The following is a 12778-nucleotide window of genomic DNA, read 5'->3' on the forward strand; positions in this document are numbered from 1 at the left end:
AACCCTGAGGACCATAATTTTCACAAACATGCACCATAACCAAAACTGAATAAATTAATCAAGTGAATAATTAAACTACTCTGTTGTACTATGAATTACACGTTAATACTCAAATCTTCAACAATTCATGCTATATTGGTATTTATGCAATTTATCACTCAAAACCCCCTTTCACTTTATACTCAATAGAATGTAATTATGCAATTTAAGAGGAGTAATTTTGAAAAGTGAAATTTATCACTCAAAACCCCCTCTCTTTATACTAGTAAAAGCTATGAGACACACGCTACGCGTGTATAATATAGGAAATCTTTTGTTTTACTCATAAAATTGTTATTATATTTTTTTTTTAAATCAATACTTACATAACTTTACATTTAAGAATGAAAAAAATAAATTATCAACGGCACATCTACTCCACTTCGTATACCTCAATAAACCTTAAAAAATATTGTTGATTGTTAAGTTTTTTATATAAAAGATTGAAAACTATAGATTAAAGATCTACGATAACAGTACGTGTATAGATTAGATAGATGTAAAATTTTTCCTTTTATTTTTTTAATAAATGTTATTTTTTTTTTTTTGGTAACATAGATGAATGTGGTATATGTTGCCTATATTAGATTTTTTTGAGGGAACTATATCGGTATTAATTTTCTTATTTTAATAAAATTATGATACAGTTATCTTCTAACAAAGTTTAACATGGTTATTTCAATAAAAATAAATAAATAAATAAAAGAAGTAAACGTGGTTTGTGGGAAAGTAGATAATTTTGGTTTGTTGTTAGTGATAGTAATTTTGATTTGTAAGTAGTTAGTTTTTTTTTTTTTTTTTTTTTTTATCTAAAAGAATTATTTTTTTTTTCTTTTGTGAGTAGTTATGAATTTTTTTAATTAATTAGTGAAAAAGTAATTTTGTAAATTGAGAAGGACATTTTGGGGAAAGACAAATTTACCACCCAAAAGACTCTCTCTCTTTATATAGGAGTATAGATATTACTATAGATAGATATTTAATTTGGCAGTGTTTAAACTAATCTGTGTGGTATTCCTACTCTGCAGGAAGGACCATATATCGTCTTTGTTGGTGCTCCTTGGTTGAGCTCACATGATTATAAAGAAGGGGTTATATGCCACACTTGTTGGTCAAACACTCAAACTACTAAAGGACAATCATAATCAAATAGAAATTGACCATCACATTGTTCCATATCTGATTCATGAATAAGATCGTTCCACTTCTTTATCTAGTTATACTTCAAAAAGACTTATTCTTCTGTAAGGGATACCCTGACTCGTATATGAGAAATCAGCTGCCAATTAACAGAGTATCAACGGTCCATAAAAAGAAACCATTTGAGAAAACAAAAAAAATGGCTAGAAGAGAATAAAACAGGACCATGAATCATATTTTGACCGATTTATAATTGCTAACTTGTTGTTCTCAACTGAACCAAAAGAAATACAGTTTGTGACTTTGGTCTTCAGCAAGGTGAGGGAGCAGCTGCCACGTTTTCATTGACAACAAAAGGTATCGGTTTTGTTGGGGCAGGTAAACGCCCAATACTGTCAACTTTATCTGCAAGTTTTGGTGGAGGCCGTGCTGCTTTTGGGAGCAGCCTTCCTTTCTTGGCAAACCACTCAGGCTTAAGCAATGCTTTCAAGCCCAACTTATTGTAATGCACTTTCCTCACAGATCCTCCAGCAGCCTCCACAGCAGCTTTTGCTCTTACTGTCACCCTAGACACCTGCAGCAGCATATTCAACCAAAGTGTTTACTTAAGAGTGAAATCTTAAACAGTGTTAACAAGCTTGAGTTAGTTTGATTGTGAATTACTAGTTTTGGCACATCCAAAAGGGATTGCTCAATATCTGATTATTATATAGATTATCTTGAAATGTTGAAATTCAAGAATAATCTCTGTTGTTTTTTTTTTTTTTTAATTTGTTCTGTATTGGCTTTCACACTTGCAAATTTAGGAAATATTCTTAGAACATTAGCATATCTAACCATTTTTAAGTGCTTAAATATACACATTTAGACAAATACAAAATAAATTTAAACTAGTTGATGGCCCAGATCATTGCCCCAAGTTGTTACATCAACAACAATTATGACCTTTTGGAAAAGAAAGTGAAATTGCATAATTAATTATACCATCCTCTTTTTGTAACATATTTTCAATTCAGCCTAGATGAGTATATGTGATACTAACAGTGAAAACTGATCATTATAATTATTGATCCAATGTTAAGGTGATTCTTAAACGAACCTACTGGTATAAAAAGCTAAAAATTACTTGAGCATGTCTAACTATGCCACCAAATGTTGGTTACTTTGATTTTCATTTTGATATTTGAATCAAAATGGTCAAAAGTTCGACTCACTTAGTGTAGATTCTTGTTTCTGGGAAAGTTTGAAAAAAATAAGTGGATGTAAGAGAAAGGCGAGTAAACTAGAAAGTGTAAGTAGAAAGGTAAAAAATAGTGAAGGGTAAGCTGAGTAAGGTGGTAAAGGGGTTAGCCAAAAATGAATATATATACAAGTAAATCGAACTTTATAAAACAACCCAAATCAAAAAGTGAGTTGAGCAAACGGATGGAGTATTATCAATTTTGTAACAGCTAGAATTTTATTTTGGTAAAAAATAAAAATAAATTACCTATACTAAAGTTAGATACTTATAATAGGAATTTACAAAAGCACATTTGAAACCATTCCATGAACTTAAGTTACATACTTATAACAGGAATTCACCAAAGCAGCACATTTGAAACCATTCCATTAACTGTTGAGTTATGTGGTTAACAGTCAAACTATTGACTTTTGTGATTATTCTGATAAAGAGGGAAAAATAGCAAAATATGATAAAGAAAAAAAGAGATGTGTAATTGGGGGAGTATAATAACAAAAATGTGGGTAAAATAATTTCGAGGGAGTTACACTTATTGTTATATTCAAAATTGGTTAAGTTTATGTAGACTATTACCCCTTAAAACTCTATTATGTTAGTTTTTTAGGAATAAACAAACTGTAATGTCATATTAACTAATTACTAATCATATTTAATTTGATTTCACTGGTAACAATTTATCATTACACAAACTAGTTGTATTAATAGTATATCTAAATACACATTAAATTACAATGTTATAAATGGATCTAAAATATATCTTATTAATCTAAAATTGTTTGGTATTGATTTTAAGTAAACAATACCTAAAGTAACATTAAATTACAATGTTATAAATGGATCTAGTCGTAAAATACGGAGTACTTTTCAGTTTTCTATATTAATCGAATGATTATAGAAGTTATAGCTGATTATGGGTACTATCACTAGGATGAAACTCCATATTTAAAATCTTTTATCATAATAAATGATATTAAAATTATCTATGCATTTTTTTTTTCTTAAATGAAAGCTTAGGTGGCACAATTTAACACTTAGAAATAACCTTGGTATAAGTTTATTATATTAGATAACATTTGGTCTTATATATTAGAATGTCCTCCCAACAAGGTTTAATAAACATGTAAATCTATATAGCTGGCACAAATTGGACTTGCAAATTTCTCAATACAGGTGAAGAATGATGCAGAAAGGGTAGGCAGATAGGAGTACTGCAGAAACAGCATTCTTTAGTTAATATCATCTGACAGAAATTTACCTCAAGATGGATCGGCCATATTATTTGTTCTGAACCACGTCCCATCAGTCTCACTCCATCCTCTATCTGCTTCCCAATAGCTCCAGCCTCCTATTGGAAGCAAATGCTTTAAATGTAAAGCCAATGAGAATCAACAGTAGGGATAAGAATAGAGCATACGAACCTTGAGAGTTTTCATTGTGATCAACTCAGATGAATCAATTTTTCCCATATTTATAAGCTTTGCAATCTTTCCCAACCCTACTGGCTGCCACAAAGACACCAGAAATATTTTAAAAGAAGTTAACATTAAGAATCTACAGCTTCATATAATTAATGTGGAATTCTAGGTCCATAATACCATCTAATAAAAATTAAGCAATTCAAAATAATCAAGGTTTAAACAATCAAGCAGACAAATAAGTGATATCCACATGATATACCAAGTCATATAATCATATATATACAAATTTCATCAAGACATTATTGGTTCATAACATCATTGATCTATTATTATACAAGTTGTATCTAGCAACCTATAGAGGCACATTTCATGGGAATAAGGAAATTCCAGTTCACAATACAACTGATGAGGCAAGAGGTCAGAAATTGGAATGGCAACAGGCGAGTTGATAATACAAAGGGATGGAAGCAGCTGCTAGTCTGCTGCAAGCCTGCAATCCACTCCTCTGTCCCTCTGTTTTTCCCACTTTGCTTATAAGTATTATTATATTTAAAAGAAATATGAAATTTCCCTTTTTATTTTGAATTACACATTAATTGATATTATAACAACATACTAAAAATCTTTAAAAAATTCAACAAGTGTATTCATTGTTTTTTTTAGCCAGCTTGTCTGCTGTCCCATTTTGTAAATGTTTAATTTGGAGATAGTGGCTAAACATGGATACTTTTATTGGGGTCGGCCGCATAAGGCAATGGCAATGAATAGAACCAAAACTCTCCTCACTATTTTTTACGCATCCAAGTAAACTCATCTTCATAAGCACATCAAGGGCCATTCCTAATATATTATAGGCCAGGAGCGAAACTTATATAGGGGCACCCATAGGTGAAACAATAATGTTATGTATTTAATATATACTATTAGGTGGGTTAAGTTTTAATACTTCGTAGTAAAAGAAATTTGAGTTTAGCAACACCAAAATAAAGAGAACATAACCTTCAAGTAGAAATTTAAAGTTCTTAAGTTATAAAAAATAAAAAAATAAATAAAAAAAAAGGAGGAAAAAAATTAAATCTATTTTGGAATTATATTAGAAAAATTATTAATTTGTTCAAGCAAATAATAGTAATATGGGAATATGAGTAAAATGTCAAAGTTTTCAAGCAAAAATAATTTTTTATAAAACAAGATAGCTGAAGAAATTTTCCACAATAAGATGCAAACCCTTGCAAAATTTACAGTTTTGGCCTATATCCAAGTAACCAACTGAGCTGTTGTAGGCATTGATTATAAAGTACCATAATTTGTATATGAAGTACGTACATGATATTGAGTTTTGGGACCCCTTCCTCTTGGGGCTCTGGCCGGTTACCCCTCAATTCACCCCTCAGGCACATCTCCATTTGAGAAAATAATGGATGCCTAAGATATGTCTGTCTCAAAAGTTTATTTCACATAATTTCTAATATATATATATATATATATATATAATAGCTATAATAAGTAAGAAAGGTAGTCTTCTAGAAACACACTTGAAAGCTATGTCTTTCTGTATATTCAAGAACAATACTAAATCTACATTCTCAGCATTGGTGTCATTCACAAAACAGGGAAAAATCAACATCAATTACTGTCCTTCTCCATTATCCTACAAACCGTAATCCCCATGCAATTGCAAACTGCTAGTTCTAATTTATAAGAAGTGTTTCATATCAATCTTCAGCAAAGATCGATGAACTTAGCAATGCTAAACTATGTAATCATGTTACATGATCGATTCAAAAGATCATACCAACATTACAACCACTTAACTGACAGAAAATGACTGTGATGGTGTCCATTATCAGCAATTTTTGCCCTGTTTTCAGTCTATTGATCTATATTTTGTAGATTCAAAATGGCTAGGCATCAAGATCAAGTGTACTCCAAAAGATTCTAATGTCTAAAAATATGAACAGTGATGAAAACTACCAAACTCCATAGACTCAATTATTTTGATCATACTCTCAAATGTTCTTCAATGTTCTCCAAAAGCCAATTGATGTAGAGTAAAAACAATTCCACAAAGATCCCATCTTTATAGAAAATCATAGTTCTACTAATTTAACATTTACACCACCTTAGTATTTATTATAATAATATAAACATTTATCAAACCTTTGTTTACTATTGATTGAAATGTTCTATTCTATAACCGAAGACTTAACAAAACCATTACTTGATTATGAACCCCTTCCTCCAACTTCTAATGGGTTCAATCCCTATCCTGAACATTAGCAAGTCGACAAAGAAAACTTCAACATTAACAGGTTCCAAGAAATTACAAAAATGACAATTCAGCCATACAAATCATATTACATTGTTACTTGCCAATATATGGCTTTCACATGAAAACAGTAACAAAAACTCAAATTAATTGGATGAACATTCAGCACTGGGATAGTCCTACTCAATATTGGAATTTAATGAGTCACAACAGAGAAACCCACTGACATTTTTAGTTGCACACACAAGGTGTCCTAGCTACATTCTACTTTGCGAGCACATGATAAAACCGAATGCAATGATAATGGCCATAGATAAAAACAAAGATTGCCACTCCAATCAAAGGCATATGATATATAGCTTCCATTCCATCACAATTTATCAGCTTACAAACATTTTGACATGCTTAAGCGGCAATCACATTCGAACTCGAATATCATTAAAACCTCGCAAATGCTTAATCTCTAAGTAAAATTTTTACATTCCAAAATTCCCTCTCATTTCTCAAACCAAACAAAAGTCATACAGTAAGATTCAACAATAATTTAAAAGAAAGCAAAACCCAGATCCAGCATAACCAAATAAACCCAATTAGAACACAATTTTAAAGAAATGGTTGAAACTCACATCACCTGAAAAGTGAGGCTAAAGGGGTTCTTAAACCCTCGTTTGGGAAGGCGGCGGCGCAACGGGGTTTGACCACCTTCGAACCCAAACTTCATCGTCCCACGAGCCTTCTGACCCTTATGACCACGCCCAGCAGTCTTCCCCAAACCAGACCCAATACCACGACCTTTCCTCTTCTTCTGCTTTGTTGCACCTGGGTTATCTCTCAGATCATTCAAGCTTAATACACTACTAAATGACCTCGTAGTTGAATACCCATTTCCCCAAAACGCTCCATTTGAGCAAATATTCGAAGAATTTGAGCTTTTCAAGAGAAAATTTGAGATGGGTATTGCGGATTTAGTAGGAAAAGAGGGGATGTTGGGGTTGGAGAAAGAGCGGATTGAAGTGGAAAAGAATGATTGAAGTCGTTTTCTAAGCATTTTGGAGATTGATTGGAGTTTTGGAAATGGGAGATTGTACCAAGAATGCAAGTGAGAAATTTGAGTAAGAAATGAAAGTGTAGAGGGATTATTAGTTTGATTTCATGGTTGAATCGATCAATGAGTTTTGAGAGAGAGAGTGAACAGCAGAAATAGGGTTTAAGAGGAGAAAAAAAAAAAAAAAAAAAAAAAAAACATTTTAAAAGATTTTTGGTTAAAAAAATCACCACATTCTTTTTTTTTTTTTTTTTTTTAAGAAACCTATTTTCTTAATTATCCTTTAATTAACTTAATTAGACTCTAATTTCCTCCCATTTTTTCTAATTAACCACTAATCCATCCAATTACTTAATAATTATATAAAACTAGTTTTGTGCTCGTGTGATGCCCGGGTTATTTATTAAATTTTAAGATATATTTTTAATCTATATGTTAAATTTTAAAACATATTATTGATACAAAATTAGTTAGGAATTGATGTATTTTTTGTGATGATTTAAACTTCTAGACATGAAATGACTAATAATAATAATATTGGTGAAAAATATTTCTTGACCCGTAACCTAAAATAATGACCCTGCCTAAAATGACTGCTAACCCGACCTGATTTACAGGTCTACACACAATAATAAAATTATATTAGACTGTGAAGTATATTATTTTAATTGATTAGAATATATTATAAATAATGGATGTGGTACATTTTGAACTAATTCCTTCGCTCTAGAAAAATATTATGATACAAAAAATAAATTTATATGATAATTTATGAGAGTTATAATCTAATTATTTTTTCAATAAAATTATAATTCAATTTGTACTTTATTAAAAAAATAAAATTCTATGATAAACATATCGGTATTTTATCAAAAATAAAACTCTAAATTAACAATTTTATCCTAAAATTCTATCCAAATTTAATTGAAATAAAATTCTAAACTAACTTTTTTATCCTACAAATTGAATTTTATATAAGTCTATCCTACGTGACACGACACTTGGCGAAAAGTTGGAACGCCAAGTGTCACTACCTCTTCGTCTAGCTAATAGTTTATCTTTATTTATTAGTTATATGATTTATACATTAAAATAAACCACCACCCTAACTACCAACCAACCACCATTCCCCTTCTTCCTCCCTTTCCCCCTCCCTTTGAAGCAACCCCTCACCCACCAGATCCACCGCCCAGATCCCCTCACCTCCGACAACCTACCTCCACCGCCGGTGGACCATCTCTTTCCCCCTTATCTCCGTTGGCGACTGTAGACACCCATTTGTGTCTCCCCAAAACCAAACCCGGTGATGAGTACCTTTCACGTCGAATCATAATCGAATGAAGCGAAAGTGTGGAAAGGTCTAGTGTTGCGGAAAGTTTTATTTTCTTTTCTCTTCTCCCTGATTTTGAAAACTTTATTTTAAGAGAACAGCAATCCAGTTTGGTTGGTCCATGATATGGGTCCAATAGTGGTGTAGTTGGATGGGGCTTGCAAAGACCTTTCCAACGATATATTATAAGCCCGATTCCGATGAATATTGAGGAATTTATGGCCAATTTACTAAACTGGGCCCGGTTTGAGCTTTAAGTACGGCCCTATGATCTAGGGGAGGGCCTAATATAGTTTATCATTCCTAATGTAATTAGGAATGGTTTTAGTCTTCTAGAACATTCTAGAAAGTCTTATCATTCCTAATTCAATTAGGACTCTTCAGAGTTTTAATCAAGATCAAATAGCATTTTCGATTGAAATTATATTATTTTATCTTCCAGTACGGTAAACTGATCAGATTTTCGAAAACGCGTTGAAATCCAATTTGGCGTCCAACCCCAGGCCTTGGCGCCTGGAACCAGGATTGGCGCCAAACGCCAGCCATTGGCGCCTGGCGCTAGCCACTGGTCCTGGCGCCAATTAGCCAGGGCTGGCGCCAAGATGGTTTTGCGGTCTTCAGACTCTGTTTTGATAAATTATCTTTTTTGGATGATTTTCAATATAAATATCGTATTAAAAACTCCGTTTTCATTCACCAAGAATCATCAATTCTCTTCTTCATTCATTCACAAATCATTCGCAAATATTCATCTACAATCGAATCATTCATCAATTCTTTTCATTCAATTTCTTTCATTCATCTCTTATATTCATTCTTTCTTTTCTAAACTTTGCTTTTTAATACAAAATTCCGCATTCGCAAGATCTAGAAACACTTAGCCATATTCGAAGTTGCCTTCGCCCTAGATGTGAAAGGTTTTAATTTCTAAGGGTTTGGTCCCCAATCTCTCTTTCAATTATTTAATTTGATTGTTTTGATTATTATTTTCCTTGAAGTTACTAACGTGTGTATTTTGTTATTAGAAAGAGGTACGAGGCATCCAAGTAAGTACTTTAATTGGTTTAATTGATTTATGATGTAGACATCATGTTTACATTGTTGTTATGATATTCCTAGTATCATGTCTAGGGTAATTTTAATATTAAATATGATTGCTATGATGCCTTTTATTCTCTTCCTAATATTTATGATTGTTAGTATCATGTTAGGGTTAAAGATTTGATTTTTATTGCTTAGTATCATGCTAGGGTTTGTTATTAATATTGTTAGTATCATGCCTAGGATCTTGCTATTATTATTATGCTTTAATATTAACATGAATATGATTATAATTATAATTGTTATAATGATTATGAATATTATTATTTTGATGATTATTTTATTTATGATAATTATTTCAATTGATATTAATATGATGATTATTTTCTTTTATGATTATTATCATGATTATTTCAATTATAATTTATTTCTATGATGATGATTGATTATTATTATTGTTGCTTGATATATATATTTATTGCTTGATCACCTTTTATACATGTTAAAGGGAATTTGTACTTGCAATCACGCTTAATAAGATAATTAATAATCTTGTTAGGGTTAATTTGATTATAATTCAAGTGATCGCCAATAATAGTTTATTTGTGCATTAAATTCAACCAACATAGATTAAACAGGTTTAGGGTTAATCCTATTGATTGTATGTTAATCAGAAAACGCACATGAATACGAGCAGAATAAAGTAGAGGCCTATTATTAGGGCAGGTTCAATCTCTTTTAGGTTGGATTTGTATCATCATCCCCGAACCCTATTTTGGTTCATGACCTTATGGAGTTGACGATCTCTTGGATCGTTAAGGGGTGTAACCTTCACCTCGTGAACGGTTTACAAGTTCCTTAAAAACTTGTTGGCGACTCTTTTGCTCTATCTTCTTCCCTTTTGGACGCCACCGTACTTTAGTGTATGATCACAGTGGGGTTCAAGCTAGTGGGATTTTTAAAGGCTTGAAATTATTCCCTACAGTTTTTGGCGACTCCACTGGGGAGGATTTCTATTTTAATTCCTGAATTTGTTTCGGCAATGATTTAGAATGAGTGGATGAGACTCGAAAAGTTCTAAGTATTTCATGTGCGTAATTTTGATTAACATTGTGTCATATGCATAAAAAGGTTCTCATTGGAAAGACCATCCGTAATGAGTCAAAAACATAGGATTTTACACGTAGGAAATTTGAGAAATGTCTTTCACAACTAGGACTGAAATAACACCGCGCGAAACTTGATGATTTTATTGAGCACAGAAAGCTGCTGAGGCATGTGGGAAGTAGCGTCAGGGGCCAGAGCTTGGCGCCAAACTTTTAGCCGTAGCGCCAGACGCCAGTATTGGCGCCAGGCACTACAGTTAAAAGTTGGCGCCAGTCTCTGTTTGCTGGCGCCAATTTCCCTCAATACCGAGCCAGAAATATGCGTTCTAATTTCGACCGGTTTTTCGTATTGTTTGCTCGATCCTACTTCCTGATTGAATTTTTTTTCTCACTTTTCTGAAACCCATATGTGTTCTACATATGGACATAACCCTCTGGGAATTCATGCTCTATCTACCCGATTGAACGCTTCTGGCAACAAAGGGTACATCTGAGAGGTTGAATTCACCAAACCATGGAAGTGAGTTTTTTCTAAAAACTCGCGGTGTCCTATCCACACGCGTTAACCCTTCACGGTTAGGCTTCTACGCGGTGCATCTGGACAATTAACCATGGACCCTATTTGACTAAACCATATCCCAAACTTTAGAGAATTAGAGCCATGGTTAGGTTGCGAACTCATTGCATCATATTGTGTCTACTTGACTAATTGTGCATTATTGGTTGTGCATATATATTCTATGCTCCTCTTAACCGTTTGTTGATTTGTGTTGAGATTATAATTAATGACTTAAAGAACTTTGCCTAATTAATTAATTAATTAATTTGAGTCAATAAAGTTTTTTTCTTCTTTTAATCGGAATTGACCTAGTACGACTTTAGGCATACCCCAGTTGACTAATAATACCGAAAACAGTCCCAGACCAAAGCTCCAATATTGGTGCCAAAATCTGAGCTGTAGCGCCACTGTATGGTGTGTAGCGCCAGACATTTACTAAAAAGTCTGGCGCCAATCACCATAGTGTGACGCCAGTCCTGTCGCTTGGCCGACAGTTCGGATTATTTGTCGAGTCATCACCTAGGTTCTAATTAACCAGTTTGCTAATTAGTTCGGTTAATTTTTGCTGTCAATAACACCGTATCGAGTCATTAATCGAGTCTTACTCACATAGTCTAGCCACATGGTCATGACAAAAGTCTCAACATGTCACCTACACTCACTAGTCTTAGCACACACTTTGAGTATACATCACCATGGCCATGTCTTAGGTCCATGCATGAGTCGGTTTTTTCCGTCATTTTAGTTGAGGGTACATTCTATTCCTAATTCTTCACACCCCTCCACCTAAATCTTCTTTCACATTCTATTCCAATTTTTCTTCACTTCCTCCTTCCATTGCATGTCGAATAGAGTTTGAGTTAAATAATTAACAATAAATATCCCCAATTTCCTTTTCCACAGTACTTGGTCGAGGAGAGAAGGGCGATTAATCAAGGACAACCTCTTTATTCAGGTCTAGCTTTTTGATAAACCGATTCGTCAAAAGAGGAGGGCTAAGAAGATAATGGCAACTTAAGAAGAAGTCAATAATCTTAAGAATCAACTGGCTACTGTGACCGAGACACTGAAACTTCTCGCACTTAAAGTCGATGACCCCATAGAAGCAAACAAGGTCCCATTGCCTCTAGCTAGCGAGAAGACTGGGTGATGATGAAGCGAATGACACAAGACAAGAGGCGAGCTGCAACGACAAGATTTCATGGCCTCTTTTTCTATTTCTTTTTCATCTTTTCTTTCCCCAATAAGTCTAGCATAGGCACCTTTTCTTTTCCTTTAGATTAATTTCGTAGAGTTTTCCTTTTTCCCTTTTTAATAAAATGAGCATTTATTTCCTTATATATGATCATTTCATTATATTGCATCAAATATAATAAAAAAAAGGGAAATTCTCTCTGGTAATCACGAACTTTTGTTTTTTCTTAGTGGTAAAGCCTAAAACTTTTGATTATCAATGGTAATCACAAATTAATATTTTTAAACTAATGGTAACTTAAGTTAAACAAATAGTTAATTTCTTTACCATGGTTTAGCTATTGGACAGTAAAAAGACATAAATACCCTTATGTCTTTCCTCCTCCATCTTCTT

At 32.9% G+C, this 12778-nt stretch overlaps 1 protein-coding gene across 1 annotated transcript; it reads right to left on the bottom strand.

The window, feature by feature from the left end:
- Positions 1-1184: 1184 nt before the first annotated feature.
- On the bottom strand, positions 1185-7298 carry LOC145597991 (uncharacterized). Its single transcript, XM_081654278.1, has 4 exons — positions 6741-7298; positions 3841-3924; positions 3678-3767; positions 1185-1753 (listed from the first exon to the last, which is right to left on the bottom strand). The coding sequence occupies exons 1-4, from the start codon at positions 7155-7157 to the stop codon at positions 1490-1492; spliced, it is 855 nt and encodes a 284-aa protein (XP_081510404.1). The 5' UTR covers positions 7158-7298; the 3' UTR covers positions 1185-1489.
- Between the last annotated feature and the right edge of the window lie 5480 nt (positions 7299-12778).

Source organism: Chenopodium album, chromosome 2 (assembly GCF_948465745.1).
Source record: "Chenopodium album chromosome 2, dcCheAlbu1.1, whole genome shotgun sequence".
Taxonomy (NCBI): Eukaryota; Viridiplantae; Streptophyta; class Magnoliopsida; order Caryophyllales; family Amaranthaceae; genus Chenopodium; species Chenopodium album.